Below are 24056 nucleotides of genomic sequence, written 5' to 3' on the forward strand. Positions count from 1 at the left end.
CTTCACCTTTTGTTTCTGTAAGATCACATTTTTATGCACAATATGCCACGTTCCGTTTACTCATTATACAGCGCTGAGGAATATGATAGCGCTTTATAAATACATTTAAAAAAAATAGAGGATTTTGCAAAAAATATATTAAAAAAAGAAAAGAAAAAACATATCAAAAGAATACCATGCAAGGTCATTCTAAGAACCTTTATGCCAATGTAGACACCTAAGTGATGCTTTTCCTAGATTTATAAGAGTGATACTTAACCCAAATGCCTGAGAGTTTGGGAGTTTGCTTAGAGGTTTGTGATTAACTGGTCTGGTGGCTCCTGGTCTTCTAATACACATAACCTAACATTTGAAGGTCACAACTATTTATAAAGCCCAAAGGGGAAGACTAAATCTGATCTGCAGCATCTCAGTTAACCCTTACCATACCCTACCATAAAACACATTAAGTATCATGTTTCTTCCGTCTTTATCCAGATACCTTCAATAAAGCCACCTCAGTGTTTGTTTTGGGCAAGTCTTTGCTGCAGAACATGACTGAAATGATTCCATGCATCTGGCCCATATAGATCATCCATAAATAACTGGGCTAAGTAGTTAAATTAAGTTTCTCAATTTACAAAGGTACCACACTCCCCTCATACCATCAGCCCTTATGAACAATTCGCCCCCTTTGGCCATGCCCTGTGGCTATTTCAATTTGTAGGAGGGGCGGAAAAAAAGGGTGTGCTGCCTCCTAAAGATGAGTTGAGACAGTGAGACCTTCAGAGCTTCGTTATCTCCGCTCTGCTTCAAGCTGACATAACCTCACCCGCGTCTTCTGCTCTCTTCCACCCTCATCATGTCTCGACCTCTCACCGACCAAGAGAAGCGGAAACAGATCAGTGTGCGAGGTTTAGCCGGAGCAGAGAACGTCTCTGAGCTCAAAAAGAACTTCAATCGCCATCTCCACTTCACTCTTGTGAAGGATCGTAACGTTGCCAATCCCCGTGACTACTACTTTGCTCTCGCTCACACGGTGCGGGATCACCTGGTCGGTCGCTGGATCCGGACACAGCAGCATTATTACGAACATGATCCAAAGGTGGGTTTCATGGAGGAGAACATTGCTTGAGGTTTGGAGGTATAATATATGGTCCGTTCTTCTTCCAGAGAAAGATATATTGCGAAATGACTGTGGGGATCAATAATGGTTTCAGAAGTGGTGCCATCATATACTATAATACATTAATAAGTTGCTTTTTATATAAATCATTAAACATGTATCGGATTTCTTTGTTGCTATGTAACAAAATCCATCACTTGCTTCTGTTGGTTTATTTATTTCATGTTTTACTTTTTCCATACGATTGTTTATCGTATGGGAGATAAAGATGAAATCACCAAACCATCTAGTCGTTCTTCTGGTATACACAATAGTTTAGTTGGCATCAAGCATGTTTTATTAAGTTACCAAAAGTTTGCTGAAAGTGGCCATAGTTTCCTGTGAAGAGCAGGAACTTCCATTTTCTTTATATTTTCTTTAAAATATTCCTGGATTGTTATTAATAAACAGTTCTTTGAAGAAGTCAAAGTTACTTTTCCAGTTTCTCCAAAATCTTAAGAAAACAGCTTGTACTTTATAAGCTGTTTTCTCAGGGTGGTTGGCACTGGGAGCTTGCAGACACTGATCCATTCAACAACTGTCTGGGATGCCTATGGAGATCAGTAGAGGGGATATTAATTAGTTCCTTCCTACCTTTTGTGAGCCAAACTAGCCATCTCTCTTCAGGAGACGTGAGAGTAGATGGTAGGCATCCATTGTCAGGTGGTTGGGTGAAATGCCAGGGTCTGCACCCAACCATGTGTCTGTTGGACAGCTACTCAACTAGGTTAACATTCCCAGTCCTGATTTCCTTCTAGTAATAGAGAAGTCACAAAATCAAGTGCAGTAAAGGATACACCAAGAACAAATACAGACCATTAATCAGAGAAACACATAAACTGACAGATCTGCTTTATTTGCTTAGCCTACTGCAGAATGCAATTGTTTTGTCTATGAGGAACAGCAGGAATTCTAAATGCATTAAAAATATATCTGGAATGTACTCTTAAATAAACGATAAATCTGATATCTCATTCTGCTATTAGCTTATTTGTTTCCATATTTTTCAATAAAGCCTTGCAGATAATCTATAACCACCACTAGAATTATTACCTACTGGGACTTTTCCTTATTATCTTTCCAATCTATTTTCTGGGGAAGTGTACATATTTGTGTATTTGGAGCGATACAATTGTTTTACACAGCTTACTAGTGTTTGGTGTTTTTTCGGGTACGTTTTGTCTACGTATTACTTATCCAGGAAGTTAAAGTTTCAAATATAACTGGCTTTTCTGCAAGAAAGACACTTATTTTAGGAAAACACTGTGCATCTGCCTACCAACTTGTGGCTGATCATCTGAAGGAGCTCATTGATACTATCACTGTGCCCCCAGGCTCACCAGCAGCTATTTAGTGATCATTTGTTTCTTACTGTAAGCTTTAGGAATTATAAACTACTTTTTCTTATAGACTGGCACTGTATACACTAATCCAATTGCCAATCTTTTACATAAAGTTGACAAAATGAATATAATCAGTATAGCCTCTAGCAATTTCTGGTGTAATCAGATCGCTTAGCAAATGCCTTTTGGCAACCTGAACGTTAACTGCATGCATATAGAGCCAGCTGTTCCGAGAAAGCAACTTGTAAATTCTATGTCCAAGCTGCCTTTTCCAAATAATCGTGGTATTGTAAAAGGCCATCAAAAAGCCAAAACTATTTTTTCAAGAGAAAAAAATATCTTTAAGAATATTACTGTGTGCAAAACTAAACATGGGAATACTACTCTTTTACACTGACTTATATTTTACTCTTCTAGGACAGACTTGAGAAACACCAAGAAAAAGTCAGCCATAATTACTAAAAAAGATATTAATGTTTTTGTATGTTTTTTGTCTAAATGTCTTCTGATATAATTTTATAGTGGTTGCCACTGAACTTTGGTTGACTTCTAAATATATCAGCTCATCTAAATTCTAAACATGTTTGTCAACCCCAAGCCTATCTTGGTCACTCCAGATAATGTAGTGCACAATAAATACTTGCAATTTTGTAAAAAAAAAAAAAAAAAAAAAGATACCTAAATGTAGCAACATGCTTAGCATATGTGATCAGACTTAGATCTTGAACGTAAAAATATCATAGTAGGTGATTATTGAGTAAGGTTGCAGGAGCATTAGGTATAAGGTATGGCTGATGGCACTATTTTTACATATGAGCTAATAACCTGGCTTATCTTGATGAATTTTCTTTTCTTGCCTTCAGCGAATTTATTACATCTCCCTTGAGTTCTACATGGGACGCACTCTGCAGAACACCATGGTCAATCTAGGTCTTGAAAATGCATGTGATGAAGCAACATACCAGGTAAGAATCAGTGTTCAACAGGGCTGTCTATCTATATCTTAATTTTCATAGATTCATAGATAGTTTGAGGGTGATGGTAGTTATGAAGTTGGAGGGCTACAGGCTTCCCAAACTTTTATTAACTCTTTCCGTGATTGATAGGTTTCACCTGTTTTTGCACATTTGCCTACAACTTAAAATGTTTAAACATTAGTACAAGATTACTGTTGCATCTCAAAGGAAGCAAGACTACATAGTGTTGCCAGTACAAGATTATTGGTGATATTTTCAATTGCGCAAGACAGCTACAAACCAGGTTTGAAAGTTAAGGATACTCCAATTGTAATACTCCCATTTTTTTTGTCTACAACTCCATTGAAAATCAAATGGTCGCAGTAATTATTATGAAAAACTCGACATTGAATTGAAGTCACATCAGTTATACTTTTAGACATCTAAGATTTTAAATTGTTAATGTTGTAGTCATCTGATATTCATTTATCAGTTTCTATAAGCTCTTATACAAACATCAAATATCTTTCACTTCCTTAGTCATCGTGTAAACCTATAGCTACTGTTATGTTGAGACAGTTTACGTGAGATCAGTATACATATCAATTTAAATAAAGGTTATGATGGTTAGATATAGTTACACACTGATGTGTTAGTACATATGTATGACCATATATACAGACTGGTAATGATCAACATTGTATGTGGTAATAATCTAGACATATTCTGATAGGGATGTGCATACCTGCATATGTGTATAGCATTTATATAGACAGAAAAGGCTACAGAGTTTTGCATGGGCCTCTCAGTTTTAATATGTGTCTCCAGCTCGGCTTAGATATGGAAGATTTGGAAGAGATTGAAGAAGATGCTGGCCTGGGGAACGGTGGTCTTGGCAGACTGGCAGGTACATTTCTTCAAATTTCGGTGATTAGTATTATGTGTTAACTGAATCTCTGAGTCTAGGCAATAACGTTTGTTTTCTACATCCCTATAAATAAATGTAAACAAAAATAAAAGTAAAAGCTATGTCAACACAACACATCCAGGAACTGGAGATGGCACAATAGAAGTAACATAGTAACATAGTTTATAAGGTTGAAAAAAGACCAAAGTCCATCAAGTTCAACCTATATACATATTGTGTCCCTACTGTGTTGATCCAGAAGTAGGTTGAGATACTAACCAAAATAGACATGTCTGCTCTGTCTCATGGGGAATCCAGCCCTTATATTCTCTATCACATTTCTGTTTTACTCTGTTTAGCTTTCCCGAATCCACCATACTTATTAAACCACAAGCATAGCTAGGTTTAGTAACTAAATATACTATTCCAAAAGGTTGCATTGTGTGTTATTTAAATAGAAAGTGACCACTAGGCTATTTATTTAGTTAGTACTCAACAATTTAAAGTGACAATACAGAAAGGGTTGATATCATTGTTCATTGTTCAACAGCATTCAGAATGGGTTTTTTTTTGGCTAAACTAAATGCACTGAAGTATGTGAAAGTAAGATACCTATAATTTATTCTAAACCTACCCTGTTTCGCCCAATACTTCTTTGTTTACAACATTTTCTGTCATTGTCAGCCTGTTTTCTGGACTCTATGGCTACTCTTGGTCTTGCCGCATATGGTTATGGAATCCGATATGAATTTGGAATCTTCAACCAAAAGATTTCAAATGGCTGGCAGGTAAGATATATTTATATAGGTTTATAAACATGGAGATCTGAGTAAACACAACCTGGGGAATAGTTGTTGGAACTGTGAAGAATAACAGTGACCAACACCACAAAGAAAATTTAGTAGCAGCAATCATGATATAACATACTGTATCACCAAAGCCTATATACTAAAATTTTTGAGGTTTCTCTCAGAGTAGCAAAAATTCACATGGAGCTATTGCGTTTTCCTTTGTGGTAAATATTAAATATAATTTTTCTTACGAAAACAGTGAAAAACATAACGTTATTATAATGTGAATGAACAAATATTTATTTACACAATGCTCACAAATATTGAAATGCTAAATGCTGTATTTGCTATTATAAGGTTTAGTTTGCAATAGAGAAAGCAATACTATATTGTACTCAATATATCTATACACACTGTAAATTGTCTACATTGCCATAAGGTATGTCTTGAATGTATAAAGTAATGCATAAGTATGTTTTTTTTTCCTTGAAGCAGGTGTAACATTTTGAACCATGGACATAAATAGTGTGGCTTTTTAGGTAACATCCCAAGAGCTTTGAAAAATGGGAGCCATGCAATAAAAACACAGTATCACAGGCCACTAAGGTTTCCAAAAACAATATACTTGAAATTACAAAAATAAATACTTAGACTAGAATTATTTCAAAGCTAGCATGTACTAAAGAAACATACACCATTGTATATGTACAGTCGTGGCCAAACGTTTTGAGAATGACACACATGAAACTGTTATGAAGAGTGATCAGATGAATTGCAATCAATTGCAAAGTCCATCTTTACCATGAAAATGAACTTAATGCCAAAATACATTTCCACTGCATGTCAGCCCAGCCCTAAAAGCACCAGCTGACATCATGCCAGTGATTCTCTTGTTAACACAGGTGAGAGTGTTGACGTGGACAAGGCTGGAGATCACTCTGTTATGCTGATTGAGTTAGAATAACAGACTGGAAGCTTTAAAAGGATGGTGGTGCTTGAAATCATTGTTCTTCCTCTGTTAACCATAGTCACCTGCAAGTAAACATGTGCTGCCATCATTGCTTTGCACAAAAAGGGCTTCACATGCAAGGATATTGCTGCTAGTAAGATTGCACCTAAATCAACCATTTATCGGATCATCAAGAACTTCTAGGAAAGCAATTCAGTTGTTGTGAAGAATGCACCATGGCACCCAAGAAAGTCCAGCAAGCGTCAGGACCATCTCCTAAAGTTGATTCAGCTGCGGGATCGGGGCACCACCAGTGCAGATCTTGCTCAGGAATGGCAACAGGCAGGTGTGAGTGCATCTGCAAACACAGTGTGGCGAGTCATTTTGGAGGATGGCCTGGTGTCAAGAAGAGCAGCAAAGAAGCCTCTTCTCTCCAGGAAAAACATCAGGACAGACTGATATCCTGCAAAAGGTACAGGGATTGGACTGCTGAGGACTGGGGTAAAGTCATTTTCTCTGATGAATCCCCTTTTGGATTGTTTGAGGCATCCGGAAAAAAGCGTATCCAGAGAAGACAAGGTGAGCGCTACCATCAATCCTGTGTTATGCCAACAGTAAAGCATCCTAAGGCCATTCCTGTGTGGGGTCGCTTCTCAGCTTCTCAAAATGGGTTGGCGAACAAAACATCCAAATTTTGGGTTCATGGCCAGGAAACACCCCAGACCTTAATCCCATTGAGAACTTGTGGTCAATCCTCAAGAGGCAGGTGGACAAAGAAAAACCCACAAATTCTGACAAACTCCAAGCATTGATTATGTAAAAATGGGCTGCCATCAGTCAGCATGTGGCCCAAAAGTTAATTGACAGCAAGCCAGGGCGGATTGCAGAGGTCTTGAAAAAGAGGGGTCAACACTGCAAATATTGACTCTTTGCATAAACGTAATGTAATTGTCAATAAAAACCTTTGACACTTTAAAGAAAAATGTTTTAAAAAAGCATAAATAATGTAATTATACTTCAGTATGCCATAGTAACATCTGACAAAAAATATGTAAGAACACTGAAGCAGCAAACTTTGTGAAGACCAATACTTGTGTCATTCTCAAAACTTTTGGCCACAACTGTATATTCATAGAAACATCACCTTTAGTGCAAAGAGCCTAAGCGGATCCATAATATAAGTTCTAAGAAATATATCCTGATCTTTATTTTTTTCCTTCCTAAGAGAGTAACCCAATACAATATGCATATAACTAATTACTAAGGCAGGTAAAAATATATGGTTAATATATATTTTTTTTAAATTTTCATTAAAATATTAAGTCTCATGCTGCCAAGTTCTGATCCTTAGGCTCCATTTTTATACTAGTCTAGATAAATGTACTATGTAGCTAATTGTTTACATTGTATCTCTAGTATCAGGAATAGCTACATATGATTACTAATCATTGTCTATGAAACGGCTCCCTATAAAAAATCTAGATCTCCCTGTTAATTAATTAAGAAGTAGAAATGGTAGCTTAAACTTTTCTCCATACTATTACAATTAAAACAACTTAGTGTTGAACATGTTTATAAAGTACTTATAATCGTGAGTAGAAAACAAAATAACAAGGGTAACACGCTCAGTATTCAGTGACCGGATACATGTTTTGCCAGAACACTGGCTGGCCACTTTATAAGGTACACCTTGCTAGTACCGCGTTGGACCCCCTTTTGCCTTCAGAACTGCTTTCATTCTTTCATACTTTCCACAAGGTGTTGGGAACATTCCTCAGAGATTTTTGGTCCATATGGACATGATGGCATCCTGCAGTTGCTACAGATTTGTCGACTGCACATCCATGAAGTGATTCTCCAATTTCACCACATCCCAAAAGCGCTCTATTGGATTGAGATCTGGTGACTGTGGAGGCCATCGGAGTTCAGAAACCAGTTTGAGATGATGTGAGCTTTATGACATGGTGCCGTCAGAAGATTGGTACGCTGTGGTCATAAAGGGATCAACAATGTCAGTAACAAGGCTGTCGTGTTTAAACGATTTTCAATTGGTACTAAGGGGTCCAAAGTGTGCCAAGAAAATGTCCCTCCACACCATTACACCACCAGCAGCAGCATTCAGATGGAAGGGTCAGACTTTGGCGTAAACAACATGTTGTTTACGCCAAAGTCTGACCCTTCCATCTGAATGTTGTAGCTGGAATCAAGACTCATCAGACCAGGCAACGTTCTTCCAGTTTTCCATCATTCAATTTTGGTGAGCCTGTGCAAATTGTAGCCTCAGTTTCCAGTTCTTAGCTGACAGGAGTGGCATCTGGTGTGGTCTTCTGCTGCTGTAGCCCATCTGCTTCAAGGTTCGACGTGTTGTATATTCAGAGATGGTATTCTGTATACCTTGGTTGTAACGAGTGGTTATGAGGTTACTGTTGACTTTCTGTCATCTCAAACCAGTCTGCCCATTCTCTTCTGTCCTCTGAAATCAACATTTTCGTCCACACAACTGCCACTCACTGAATATTTTCTCTTTGTTGGACCATTCTCTGTAAACCCTAGAGATGGTTGTGTGTGAAAATCACACCAGATCAGCAGTTTCTGAAATACTCAGACCAGCCCATCTGGCACCAACAACCATGCCACGTTCAAATGAGTTGCTGCCATGTGATTGGCTGATTAGCTTTTTGTGTTAACAAGCAATTGTACCTAATAAAATGGCCAGTGAGTGTATATATGTATATTCCTGCCTTGGTAATGAATGCAATCTACAAAATATAGAATATATATGAAACATTTACAATATTCTCCACAGACATAAGAGAGTTGGCATCTTCTACTGTCACTCAAAATAGTTCTTCAAATGAAATACTGAGGCTGGTTTTCTCTTAGAAGACACAAATACACATATGATTGAGGAGAAAAAATGCATATAATCTCTCTTCAATAAAAAAGCAATTGGTACATTAATTAAAATGCACTTACAAAATGAATGGCATTGAGACCAGCTCAAGTCCAAACAGTGCATAATGAATGCAGGCAGGTGATGAAATTCCACCATGCCTCTAGATGGGAGAAAATAGGCTGGTAGCTGTACAGCAACAATAGCTTGAGGAACACCATCAATGGCTTATACAGAAACAGCATCTGATAACCCCATCAGGTAAATAGTAAAAACTTAATTTACATTTAAATAATAATGTATTTATTTATTTGGTGTGTCTCTGTCTTTTGTGTGTATGCCTCTTACATATGTGCTCCTGAGAAAGTTAGGTAAAAACGTACAAAATATACATCGATAATAATAATCATCTTTACTAAGTTTTGACTACTGGATGCGGGTATCAGATGCAATTTTTGTATCAGGCACTGGTGGTCTTCACCAAACTATTGTTGCTGTACAGCTACCAGCCAATTTTCTCATATTCCATCCAGAGGGATGATGCAATTTCATCATCTGCTTGTAGAAAGCCACCCCATTCCTTATGCGCTGCTTGTAATTGAGCTGGTTTAAGTGCCACTCATTTTGTGTGACAGTAAAAGATGCCAACTCTCTTATGTTTCCTGCCTTGGTAATTAATTACAAATTTCTACATCAGTAAATAATGTTGCACTAATATATCATTATTAATGCTTATTGTTTTCAAGACAAGCTGAAGTGGTATTATAAGGAAATTAATTACTATATTTTACAGTTATATATTATAGATTTGTATATATTTGTATGTACTAAGTTATGATGGATCATATTTTCTGTATTTTAATAACAGTTAATCTACCCACTTGGAAAGCAAAATCATGCATGTTTCTGTCTTGGGAGGATGCACATCTTTTTTTCTGGGAGAATATTTTTTCTATGGAGAATATCTAAACTAAGTGAAGAGAACATTAGGTAACAGGAGACACATACAAACAGGGATTCTTCTCCACTGTGTAATATTCCCAAGACTTATTTTCTACTTCTTGGCCTCATTTTCAGGCCTTATGGAGACAGGCTGGCAAACAAATCTTACACTGTGACAATAGGAACAGAACCTTTACTGTGCTCCTAGACTTGCCAAGACAGCAAAGTATTACATAACCATACACCCTTTGAATGCTGTCCTAGGGAAATATGAACATTACTATTTTGTTACCTGAAAACTACCTTTTTATTATGAAAATGTATTTTTTATACAGAAAGGTGCAACCACACAGGGAAAAAACAAATATAAGTGGTTGGTTTGGGACTTCAGATATTTTTGTATCACCTCTCTCTCTTAGACAAATACTACATTTGGCAGGGGTAATATCAAATTTCTAGTCTAAATCATTAAAAATGTACTGCTACTACAACTTAGCATAATTAAATTCTCACATTAAAAATACCAGTGCTGTATGCTTTTATTTTAACAAGATTTAAAGGTCACCTAAATACTGGTTGTATTATCTATTCTGCCCCTAAGTTCTCTCACTTCTCCTCACCCACCCTTGGAATGCCTTTCTCAACATCTATCAGCGTGCTAACAGCCGGGCACAGAAAAGATGAGGGTAATAACCAAGCAGATATTGGGAAAATTAAGTTAAAATACCTTTCCTCACGGTGTACCAATATTAGGAGACATTTTATTTTAAGATATACAAGCCATTGATCAGAAATGTAACTACTTACTACTTCAGTTGATTATTATACTTATGCTAATCCTATTTCTCAACAGGTTGAAGAGGCAGATGACTGGTTGAGATATGGGAACCCCTGGGAAAAGGCTCGTCCTGAATATATGATTCCTGTTCACTTTTATGGCAAAGTACAACACACCCCACAGGGAGCTGAGTGGGTAGATACTCAGGTAAGGATATAGAACATCAGTGACATTCAATGTAATAGAAAATATTTAAGTTATGTTATGATAAAAACAAGTTTATTTGGGGCTTTAGGGCTGTGTCCCTGATTACCTGGGGAATTACCTTATGCAAATATAGTTTCTATAGAGAATTTAACAACTGAGTTACAACCAATGAAAATAAATTATACTAGTTAGGCTAGAAATGTGTCATAAGAACCAGGGATTATTTTGGTAAAACGTAAGAATCTAGCATGACTTTGATTGCCATAAGGTTAAAGCAAGGGTAAGAAACACAGCCTTCCACATAACACATATTTAGATACTGTGTATGAGACAATTTTCACATATCTAAAATTTTGAATTTTGAATTTTTTTACGTTATGTTGTTCTGGATAACTACCTGCTTGCAGGTACTTTACAGATATATTTTGTACATTTTGCCATGCAGGCAGCAGGTGCTTTTTCAGTAAAGTCAAATAGATTTGCAGCATTCTCAGCATCAGAAAGTATTCCTAATGTCACTACTGTCATTTTGTAGCATTGATACTTCTAGACCCCGACTGCACGGTTTGACCTCAGGCATCCACAGGATGAGCCTGAAAAACAAATCTCCTGAACCAATGAAAGTGACACTACATACAACAAACATTTAATGTAACATCATAAGGACAGTATACACAATAGGCAATAGGTGATCAGGATTATGTATGTAAAATACATATTTTGATGTGCAAAAGATCTATAATGAGTATGTACTTGTATTTATGACACATAACTGGGATCCTTTCTCTCTCCTTCACCTTTCCATTATTCCTCCCTCTTCTCATTCACTCATTCTTCCTCTTCCTCCCTCACTCATTTTGTTTATACCATCTTCAGGCTGTTCTCGCTCTTCCATATGACACCCCAGTTCCAGGATACAAGAATAATACTGTAAACACCATGAGACTGTGGTCAGCAAAAGCCCCTGTTGAATTCAACTTGAAGGACTGTGAGTTTTTCCAGCTATCATGCACCTCTGATTTCCTCACAACCGGGTAGACATTTATTGAACTACAATTCCTCCCACTTCCAGCCACCCTATTCATAGTCAAAGTTTGACTAAGAATATGAGTTGTAGTTGATTAACTGCTCAAAACTACCTTCTGGCACACTTGCTTCAACACATGTAAAGGTTTTTAAATATTTATCGTAAGAATATCTCACCATAATATACCATGTTGTAGTCTGAATGGATCAAATTATTATAATGGGACAGTATAATGTCTCACTCTGTGAGTACTTCAATATGCATTCTTCCAAAATGAAAAAAATTAAGCATTTAACTGATACAGAGGATGCTGCTTTGCTGAAGTAGCTGGCCTCCTTCTCTATCTGACTATTCTTGCAACTGATTGGCTTAAAATCAATGGGAGGACTTTCCACACATGTGCAAAAGGTCGCTCGCAGTGTTCCCCAAGCCAGTGCTGGCCAAATAATTCTCCTGCAAGACATATAACTGGGGGGTGGAAAAAAGGGAAAATGCACTTGGGGGATTCTGCAGAATTATTGCGATTATTTATATCTGAATATCCATTATTTCAAAAGCATACGAGTAATTCATTAAACCTATAACAATTAAAATGAATTCCCCAAGCAAATTATGTACCTTAATTGATTTTATAATTATAGCAGGAACTAGACTTGGGCACCGGCCAACTCTTCGTATTCGTCTTCTTGTTGGAAGAAATCTTTGTATTCCACCAATACTCGCCCGTTCCTATGTTCGCTTCGGGCGAATATTCGTGTACATTCTTCGTGTTTGTTTTTTTTCTTTGCATTTTTCCATTTTTTTGTAAAAGGGGTTATGCACTTTGGCACCAGGATTTTAAATGTTCATACAAGCAACTTTATTGGTTGCCGGCAGGAGCCTCCTCTGTCATCAACCAATGAAGTGCACCTGCAGACGACCAATAGAGCTGAACTTATATATACTTCCCTAATTCTTTTGTCCTGACTAATGGCTATATTACGAAAAAACATTGTGAGGTTGATCTATTTTGGGACCAAAATATAGTTTTGCATTTTACTATATTATACTGTCTATCTTTCATGTTTACATGGGTTATGTGTTTGTTATTTAATTTTTCTGTCATCAACTCTCTCTTTCCTTTTTTATAGTCAATGTGGGTGGTTATATTCAGGCTGTACTAGACCGTAACATTGCTGAAAACATCTCACGTGTTTTATACCCCAATGACAATGTGAGTATACAAAGCAGATTAAATAAAAGCTTGCAAATGTTAAAATCGGAGTGACATATCAATCAGTTTTAAATATCCCTTCACTAAAGTAAATCATTCACATCCATAAAGTCTTCTAATAACATAATTATAGGATAATACAAAATGCCTAAAACCTGCCAAAACTACTTAGCCTTGAAATGTTTTGAGTTTTTTTTATTATTCTTTAGGAGTGTACAACAATACAGCATAAACTTTTTTTTGTAGATTTATTTTACTTGCATATATAAAATGTTCTACAGACCCCCAGCAGCTCTTCCACCCCATACATTCATTTAAACTTAAGTCTATTTCAATTTTATTAACCTCCAACCTTCACTTTCCAGTTCTTTGAAGGAAAGGAGTTACGTCTGAAGCAGGAGTACTTTGTTGTAGCTGCCACCCTTCAGGATATAATCAGGCGTTTCAAGTCTTCCAAGTTTGGGTGCCGTGATGCAGTGCGTACATCCTTTGAAGCCTTCCCTGAAAAGGTAACCTGGCTTCCAGATGCAGCTTCTTTACATTTTTTTGCCTGTTTTAAATTTCTGTGTTTCTTTCTGTTTTTTAGGTGGCTGTACAGCTTAATGATACTCACCCATCACTTGCTATTCCTGAACTCATGAGAATCTTTGTGGATATTGAAAAAATGGATTGGGAAAAGGTATGGTATTTATTATTTCTTTTGCTTGTTCTGTATTTTAACTATAACTGTATGTAACCAAAGTTGTGTTTTAGTAGTTTCTTTGTTCTTGCCCTCTTATTTTCTTCTTGTCTACAAATATCAGTAAAGGGACAGCTTTACTATTGTTTGGTTTATTCACTATTTTCCAGCTGTGTTAACATCCTTAGTTCCCCTTAAACGTCAAATGCGGTTTTATATATTGAACTAGAAATTATTTGTATTTGCTTGTAATATTCCGCCCTCAACAATAGAAATATACATCAGGTTACCGGTATTATCATTTATTATCAATAGATGACTCGTTATAAAAAAAATACCTGTTTATGGTAAAAATACCGTGTTCACAAAATGGTTTGCGAGCAAGTAAATCCATTGAATACTTTTTGCTTTTATTAAAAAGAACCACAACTGAAAATTCAGTTTCTATTTCTTTAGAAACTAGTGCAGTTTCCAAACTAAAGAAAAGTTCTAGCTGATGCCAGTAATAATTCTAAAATACAAAATGCTTTGAGGATGTAATATTCAACCAGTCTCTTAATAATCTAGTATACTTCATATTTGTAAACTACACTAATTATACATTGATTTTTAACCTTTACACACCCGTCCCACTCTCCCAGGAGTTGCAGGGTCTTTTTAATATGAAGGAATGCTAGAGCAATGGTACTTACACCAGAGCCTGCAAACCCCCAATTGTCCCCAGTAAACTTATTTGCCCTCAGGATAGTAAAAATGGTGTGAAAAAGGTGTGCATTGCATTTGTCCATAAGAATATGTGTGAGTAGAAAGGAACCGATTCTTAAGTAAATCTATAATGGCACAGAGTATGAAAGTAGTCCTTTGTGCCCAGTGCATTCTAAAATAGGCCTGTTGGAAAACTATTGAGCAAGCAGTTAATTTTGCACTGACATGAGCTACTCTAATCCTTATATATCCAAATCAAAATGTTAACAATTAATAACGATGGTTGCAACCTTAGGACCCTTGCTTGTCAATGGGACACCCAGTCTAGTGGTCTAGCCTCCTGCGTGATAAAACTTGTGTTGCAAGTATCACTTCTTCCTGCCTTACGCGCTCAGTGCCATTTTTTAATAGACAATTCTGTAATAACTGAAGTAGTTAATCTGGAGTGTTATGACATACCAACTTCCCAGTTACTCGCAAAGTTTCACATTCCAGCCCGTGAGACATTGTATGTTGCTCCACCAGCAATATGTGGTTGTCATTGTGGTATTTCATCATGTTATGTTGCCTTGCTTACACGCAAAGTACATGTAAATCATGATATTTGCTGGGACAACATACAGCCGAGACATATGTCTGGTTGTGGGGACTGTTGGTGGTTGTGTTATGGTGGGACCCATTGTGCTAAGATATTCAATATAAAAAGGTTACTTCTACATTATATAACATATTTATTTGGACACAATCACGAAACAATGATGATAAATAATGGAAGGAAACACATTAAAAGAAAAAATAAAGCCTCATAACAAATAGACAGCACTACATTGAAACTCTTTTGTGGCGCTTGTTGATTTTCAAGGTATCTGTGAGGCTTAGACTTGTTTGAGTTTTTACAAATGAGTATTACAACTACTCATAAAGGTGATAAGTAATTTAACTATGCATCATGCATGACTAGCTCAGAGTTCTCCTAACTTGTGTTTTACAAGAGATTGATAGCTGCATCTGTTTTAATGGCTTTCCCCCTAGTGGCATATCACAAATTGCTATGCTCTCACCTATGTTTTAAGCCAATAATATAATAAACACCTTGCATATAGATTTAAGAACTAAATTCAGAAGCCATTCGTAAAAAATTGGAAAATTTGGAAAAAGGCACATTTGTTTTGGAGGGGGCTCTTATGAATCATTCGTGTAGTTTTATGCTCTTTCTGGCAATTGAATTTAATTATTAGAATCATGTGGCCAAAAGAGGTATGCATTAATTAACTCACCTTGTTAAGCAGGGTGAGGTATGTATAGTCTTTCAGCTGATTTTATTAGAACATTCCATACAGTATCACTGTTCAAAGTTTATTACCTTTGACAACCGTGTATGACCACATAGCAAAATGGACAGAACTAGGATGTTATTTATGTGAAGTATTATATAACATCACAACGTCCACACATAACGTGGGTGAATGTGTTGTGATGTTGGCATGTGATAATGTGAGTGGAGCTGTGTAGTGCATCATTCTGTGTAGATGTGAATATTTTATGGAAGTTGGCAACTATGAATATCTGATGCCCCAAACATTCTGGAAACCAGAAACCTATTTCCTATTAGATAAATGTTAGCCAAATCATGTTTAGGTTTGTTTACCCAGTTTTTGCTATAAGCTTCCAGACATAAAACAACAAGACCAATAGCAGATTTTAACGAGTCTCTCTTCTTTTTTTTCAGGCCTGGGACATAACAGTCCGCACTTGTGCTTACACTAATCACACAGTGTTACCAGAGGCCTTAGAACGCTGGCCTGTTCATCTCCTACAGAATTTGCTCCCAAGACATTTGGAAATCATCTACGAAATCAACCAGAGACATCTCAATGTACAGCTAAACATCCATGCCTCTTTGTCCTTCATTTTTATTTCTCTATTGACTGTGTTTTGTATTCCTCTTTTATCGTATTATTTGTTTGTTTGGATCCTTTATCTGGTTCCAGTCATTTCTCTTTCTTCTCTCTTTTCTTCCTGTTTGAGGTTTTTCTTCTTACTAAGTTAAGCATATGGTTTTGTTTAGTAACTTCTGTTTGGCCTGCTTTTACTTTTCATTTCATTACCCTCAATGTCCCTCCATTTCATAAAAAAGACTGTAATTTTTCATTTTTTCTTGTTTTTTTTCCCTTACAGCGTGTTGCTGCCATGTTCCCTGGAGATATGGATCGTCTCAGCAGAATGTCTCTGGTAGAGGAAGGCTCAGTAAAACGTATTAACATGGCTCATTTGTGCATTGTGGGATCACATGCAATTAATGGAGTTGCTCAAATCCATTCTGATATCATAAAAGACACGGTGTGAGTATCAATACTGCTTTTAATATTTTCTTCTTCCTCTTCCACATTATTCTCATTTTCTTAATATTTAGGTCCTTCTCACTCCTGTATTTCTCCATCATTTTCTCTAATTTTCAATATATCCCAGTTTCCATGATTTTTATGAAATGGACCCCCACAAGTTCCAGAATAAGACTAATGGAATCACACCAAGGCGCTGGTTAGTGCTGTGTAACCCAGGCTTGGCGGAAGTCATAGCAGAGGTTAGAGGAATGCATACGGAACATAACAATAAGAAAGGGCTCAGTTTGTTTGCTTACTAACCAAATGTGTTTTGACGTAGCTGGACCGAAAATATGCATGAGTAGCAACATTATCTTGCATGTATAATACAATGTTTAATTTTAGCTCAAAATAACAATAAAGAATGCAGCAAAAAGATTAGAGTGGACTGTTGGTATTAGAATACATTTTTAAAGCTAATGTCATGATAGACAATATTCTGTATATTTTTAAACAATTCATCTTAAAAAACCATAATTGCATCAACTATTTGTGAGACGCACTTTAATGCATATGATAGCTGGACGGTTCCTTTTCGTGTTTTGCAAATGCATGACGTGGATTCTGCAGAATATCCCCGAATGCATTTGTGCCTTTACCCACTCCCCAGCTAAATTCCTTGCAGGATATGTACTTGCAAGTATGTGCGCGTGATATACTCACCTCCTGCTTTCTGATTGATCACAATGTAATACTCCACTGCAGGCATGCTACAGCAGTAAGGCAGTATGAAACAATATGTTTGTCAAAGACCGACAAACATGCCATTACCAGTGACAACAAGATAAGGCACTAGACAAGCATTGAATGGCTTATTTTCATAGTACCTATATATGAATTACTGACAAAGCCATGCCAATGACTGCTTCAATGAGAGCTGGATTAAAGAGGAAGTCCAATGGCAAAATATTTCTCCTTGCATTGACAAAAGCCTAATTTTATTTTGTTCCAGCAAATTTCCTTTATTTGGAGAGCTGGAGTGTGCCATTGTTGTCAGTCGTGTGTTTTTGGTGACTTTCCCTGCTAAAACACCATACGTAGCAGATTCTTTTAATGAAGTCTGTTTTCCATAAATTTTAGTCAGACTTTCCTGCTGGATGATTAATAATGAGCTGTTATATTGTTTACCACCAGGCAATGTGATAAGAAGTCAGTATGTTTGTCTAGTAGATTGGGCTAAGATAACAGAGCTAATATACATACAAATGGCTAATATACAGGAGCTGGAAAAAATATATTATACAGAACTTGATCTGTAAAATACAAAATAGAATATTTTTAATCTGATGCCAGTAATAATCAAAATGTTTGGAGTTTCCATTTAAGGTTTCACAGGCTCCAAGTTCATGTTACCCATTTCTTAAAACATAAGGAACCTACATTAATAGGCAAAACATTGTCTTGCCTCTTAATATGCTTCTGTGTCCTCAGGTAATGTGAATAAATAGGTTATGATATCATATCCTGGCATGTCCAGTTTGAAGGCACATTGTACATGATAGATGAGTTTAGGTAGACCCCCGAATCTTTCAAATATGATTGCTTCTATGGCTGGATGGTGACACATCTGTGGTAACTGGAGATCCATCTGGAAATCCAGCTCTGGACGCAGTACTAGTTTACAATGTCATGATTATTTATGGTTGTTAGGGAACATTTGCTTTTGTGAGTACTTTCTGAACAATAATAAGATGACTGGGTTTTAGTGGTATTAGGTTGGACACCATACTAAGATATAGACTGATGACAAAGTATCATCCTTTTTCAACTTGAACTTGTGAAATGTTGGACTTCGTGGTCTTAAAGAGACAATAACTAAACTCAATAATCATTCGTGCCTATAACGTGAATATTTTGTTTTTCAAGAAGTGTAATTGTTTTTGAAATATTACGTTTAAAAGTATTTGAGATGATATGTGGAATCTAATTGGTTTCCTTTCCTGGAGGTAATCAATACCAATTTTTTTTTTTCAAAAGTTACGCTCAGCTTAATGCAGTAGGTGCCTGCTTGGTGTGCAATGATGTATATCTATGTGTATATAATATTTGTATGTATATATCTACATAGATATATACATTTTTTATTTTTGTTCACTAACACACACTTAAAGTGACACACACTCTAATATCCACACACTCATTCAATAACCTTGCCTGTTTTGTGTCTTGTGTTGGACCTGTATGTATATATACATATATATATATATATATATATATGCATTTTTTGTTAACATGCCTTTTTGCCCCTCCAGCGTATAGGAGATGATTATATCACTCATATGGACCAGCTGAAGAAGCTTCTTGACTTTGTTAATGATGAAGGATTAATCCGAGACATTGCAAAAGTGAAACAGGTATAACACATATGACATGGAGTAATATTGTGGCATATACTTTTTTTCAGTATGTCTATTAATAATAGATTGTAAGCTCGCAAGAGCAGGGTCCTCTTCTCCTTTTGTACTAGTTTGTTATTGTGTGTAACTTTAAATTATCCACTGATTGTAACTATGGAATCTGTTGGCGCTATAAAAATACATGTAATGTAATATATTAATACTTTTTGTATTTAAAGGAATTCTAAATGTAAGGAAGGCAAGCTTAGTGGGACAGTGGAGTAATTATGTTTTTAGCAATATTTACAAACATAAAAAATAGGGAATGTTTGTAGGTAATTATTTTTAGCTATTGCTTTTTAGGCTGTTTTAGCCTGTTGGCTTAGAGTTTTCCAATGGAAAAACAGATTACACCTAATTTAAAACTGACATTCATATCTTGTCCAGTGACTACAATCTGTCAAGGTCTAAGATCCATGTGTTTGTCACCTACAGGAAAACAAGTTGAAGTTTTCACGGTATCTGGAGAATGAATACAAAGTAAAGATCAACCCAAACTCCATGTTTGATGTCCACGTTAAGAGAATCCATGAATACAAGCGACAGCTACTGAACTGTCTACATGTGATCACTCTTTACAATCGTGAGTAAGATGCAGGGCCGCTAGAGATGCTGATGAATGTTACAAACTTAGTAGAGTCACAACTAGAGTGTGATCACAACACTGTAAATGGCTGTAAAAAGTGGCTGTAAAAGTGCCTGTGAAGCTACCCTTTTGACTATAGGATCAACATAAGTTAACTTGTTTGTCAAACCCCAACTTGGAGTACATCCTTCTGAAACCTTGTAGGTTGGGTGGGCAATTGGTTTGCAGAACACCTATTATTCACTGGGTTGCCAGTGCAATATGGTAAATTAGTGGATGATGCCACATGTAAAACCCACACAAATCTCATCTGAACTGAGCAGATGGACTGGGACAGCATCAATGATTTCTTGGAAGATTTCCCACTGTAGCTCATTACTGGTTGTATGCACAAGAGATGGCTCACTTTTTGGTTGTATGAATCCATGGGATGGTCTAAATCATATGCTTATGTTTGTATCTCAGGCATAAAGAAAGACCCCAGCAAACACTATGTGCCCCGAACAGTGATGATTGGAGGAAAGGTGAGTACAACTACCTCTTCGCATAGCATTTTTTTGTGTTTTCTTGGCATATTTGACAGACCATATGCAGCAATGCACATTTTTATGTTATGTGAAATATCTATATATAATATATAGTAAAATATATATTTCATAATATATAGTGAAAATCTAAAAATTATTAATATAATGGCGTGTGAGAAATAAGAGGTTTTAAGAATAATATAAATGTTATAACATACCAGTTTTATGCTTGGTGTAATTGTCTTTAGACATTCTCCAAAATCACATACAATACAATCAAAAATATCATATGAGGTGGAGTTAGATGATTCAGGAATTAAATAGCAGAAAAAGCACAGTAGTACCTGCATTCCAAAGGTTTGGTAATACAAAGAAATACAGATTCCAAATCTATATATTTTCTTGTTTTCCTTCCCTTGTTATCATATCCACTTGCTGACTTCATGATCTCCTTCCTCAATTCTTTTTTTATCACCTTTATGCGTTTCCTTTTTTCTCCTCTTTTCCATTACAGGCAGCTCCTGGGTATCATATGGCCAAGATGATTATCAAACTAATCACATCTGTGGGAGAAGTAATCAATAATGATCCAGTTATCGGAGATCGTCTAAAGCTCATATTTTTGGAGAACTACCGTGTTTCTCTGGCAGAGAAAAGTGTGTTTAATTTAGTTTTATTTGATACAGTTTTCTTTATTATTATAATGTTGTGAATAGGTATATCTGTGTAAAAGGATATCCTCTGTGTTAGAAAATAGACATGATTAGCAAAAAAGTGTCCTTTAATAGTGTAGTCTCTGTTCTTCTTCCTTCCCTTTAATTTACATTTTTTCACTTTCTGTTACCATGACAAATCCCACATCCTATTTTATTTATTTTTTGTTGTTTTTTTAAGCTATAATGTGCTTGTTCCTAAGCAGTTAATTTCCAATAGGTAATTTTGTGAAATCTGTTATTTCTCAGTAACCCCCGCCGCAGACCTCTCTGAGCAGATCTCCACTGCCGGTACTGAGGCATCTGGCACAGGAAATATGAAGTTTATGTTGAATGGAGCCCTGACCATTGGCACCATGGATGGAGCAAATGTTGAGATGGCTGAAGAAGCTGGAGAAGGGAACCTCTTCATTTTTGGCATGAGAGTGCCTGATGTAGAGCGACTTGATCGTGAGGGGTAGGGAATAAAATTATATTTAGAACGGGACAGATATTGGGCAAAGAGATTTCTTGCTTGGCAAACATGCCGTTGTGCTGTGTCTCTCCATCAGCCACAGAAAAGGAAGAGTCTCAAGAATCACTGATGACTTAATTTGCAAACAAAAATACTTCAGGAATCTCCCATTTGTTCATTTTTTGAATTATATTTTGTGTAGAAAAAAAATACCAGACCTCCTTTTTTTAAGGTGTCACAGTACTATTTTACAATTAAATTATTCACATTGGAGAATACATAGTCACCAAAATGTATAAATAATAAATAGTTCACAAGAGCAGTAAAGGTGCCATTGATGAGTTTTATGGGTTAAGTTTGCTATAATGTTAGATGTTGCCGTTTTAATCACATCAATAATACCTAATCCGTCTAATCTACAAATCAAAATCAAGTCAAAATTTTGCTAAAACATACCAGCATATAAATATTAGTTTGGTGCATCAAAGCTCAGTTTGAGTTTTGAAGCTTTCTTATCATTGTGTTAATCCAATATCTAATTTATGTTATGCAGCAAATCAATTTTTATTTGTAATAATAAGTCTTCACTGTTACAATTTAGCCTGTGAGTATGTATATGTGTGTATATATATATATATATATATATATATATATATACACAGATAACTGTGCACCAGAGTAATAATATATAGCAACATGTATGACTTATGTATTTTTTTGCCACAGGTACAATGCTCGATCATATTATGAGAGAATTCCTGAGCTCAAACAAGTAATTGATCAGTTGAATTCAGGATATTTCTCCCCCAAACAGCCTGACCTCTTCAAGGACGTTGTCAATATGCTGATGAATCATGACAGGTCAGAATGTCTCCATGCAACCTTCTATTGTTCTGTCTATTCATCTCCTTCACTGTCCTGCTTTTTTTCTGCTTATCAACTTTATTCATCACATTTTGTCATCCTAACACTATTTTCACTTTCTCCATTTTCTCATATATTTATTATATTTTTCAGATTTAAAGTGTTTGCAGATTATGAAGATTATATCAGATGTCAGGATTCTGTCAGTGCTCTGTACAAGGTGAGTAGCTACAGCGTAGTCTGCCAAAAGACACAAAGATGCAAATAAAAAAAACTTATAGTTAAGTCCACCCTGAGCGGCACATTAATTCCTTAAGGACCATGCTTTTACACTTACAAACCAAAACATTTTAGCATTTTTGCCATGTCATTGTTCAACCGTGATTTACCTCTCACTCATATAAATTATATATGATTTTTTTTTTCCTGGGGAAAGATCATATTAATACTTATCAGAACTATATTTGACAGCCCTATTCTATAAAACATTGAGCAAAATTGTATATATTCTTAACTTTTCTTAGGATTTATTTCACAAGGTTCCGATGTTAAAAAATACCCAATTTATGTTAAACATCCACAGTGTACAGCAATGCCTAGCATGCATGTTTTTTTAGAGGGCGAAATGCTCAGTTACACACAACAGTATTTTTATTTATTTTAACCTTTTTGGGTTATGGTCAACGAAAATGTAATTTCATAATTCTACTGGGAGGGGTAACTGCTTTAATTTTTCTCACTTTTTTGCATAGCCCTCCTCTGGGAGCAGTGCAGCATGCACTTCTGTTTAAACAGTGTCAGTAAAATGGGCTTCACACCAAGCACAGTTACATGATGTCTGTCATCAAAGAGCTCAAGTACCCCTGGGCACAGAAACATAGTTATAAATCAAGTGATTCGGTCTAAAGTGTTTAGCAGAGCCCACATGTACACAATGGTCAGTAGAAACAATTAAAAAGATTATTTGTAAGACAGGAGGCTTCATATTATATCAACTCCTGTCTTTAATAAAAATCACTATTCTGTGTCACTAAGTTAGCAAAATCAAACATTTTTTTTTAGACACAGGAGCCTAAAAGGTAAAGGCTTAAAATAACTCCTTCAGCTGGCAGAAGAGAGACATAAGTGCAAGTGGTGACAACCAAAATTTAAATAATACTCAGGGCAGCTTAAGTCCTATCATCTTCTGTACTTGTTGAGATTCATTTGTGTATTCTTATGTTCCATTTTGTGTATATCATAACATAGTGCTACAGACATAACATTATTATGGCTTCACTATATGGGTAGCACATTCCCATTCATAAAGTCTTTGTCTACTCCAACTTACATTTGTTTTAATTCCAGAATCCAAAAGAATGGACTCGCAAGGTTATCCACAACATTGCTGGTTCTGGGAAGTTCTCCAGTGACCGGACTATTTCCCAGTATGCTCGTGAGATATGGGGAGTAGAGCCAAGCACCTTGAAAATCCCCCCTCCTGATGTCCCCCGCGAGTGACTCCTCCACTCATCATTGATGGATCCCTACCAAAAATAACAAATAAACCTTTGAACCCTTTGAAATGGCGCTCAAAAGTTCTGACCAGGAGGTGTCCA

At 36.2% G+C, this 24056-nt stretch overlaps 1 protein-coding gene across 1 annotated transcript; it reads left to right on the forward strand.

The window, feature by feature from the left end:
• Positions 1-841: 841 nt before the first annotated feature.
• LOC149298588 (glycogen phosphorylase, muscle form-like) lies at positions 842-23958 on the forward strand. The gene is made up of 20 exons (XM_089487420.1): positions 842-1084; positions 3351-3452; positions 4272-4350; positions 5035-5138; positions 10779-10910; positions 11787-11898; positions 13068-13150; positions 13516-13659; positions 13737-13829; positions 16264-16410; positions 16713-16876; positions 17004-17118; positions 19171-19272; positions 19750-19897; positions 20366-20424; positions 20942-21083; positions 21390-21597; positions 22321-22455; positions 22612-22678; positions 23806-23958. The coding sequence occupies exons 1-20, from the start codon at positions 842-844 to the stop codon at positions 23956-23958; spliced, it is 2532 nt and encodes an 843-aa protein (XP_089343546.1).
• Positions 23959-24056: the final 98 nt, after the last annotated feature.

Source organism: Sceloporus occidentalis, unplaced genomic scaffold, assembly GCF_023333645.1.
Source record: "Sceloporus occidentalis isolate IW3139 unplaced genomic scaffold, rSceOcc1.0.p SCAF_32, whole genome shotgun sequence".
Taxonomy (NCBI): Eukaryota; Metazoa; Chordata; class Lepidosauria; order Squamata; family Phrynosomatidae; genus Sceloporus; species Sceloporus occidentalis.

Excerpts from the sequence above, each read along its gene's own strand:
- LOC149298588 (XM_089487420.1), top strand. The coding sequence starts at position 842 with ATGTCTCGACCTCTCACCGACCAAGAGAAGCGGAAACAGATCAGTGTG. Across the intron at positions 10,911-11,786 it reads CTGAGTGGGTAGATACTCAG|GCTGTTCTCGCTCTTCCATA; the intron begins GTAAGGATATAG and ends TACCATCTTCAG. Across the intron at positions 22,456-22,611 it reads ATGCTGATGAATCATGACAG|ATTTAAAGTGTTTGCAGATT; the intron begins GTCAGAATGTCT and ends TATATTTTTCAG.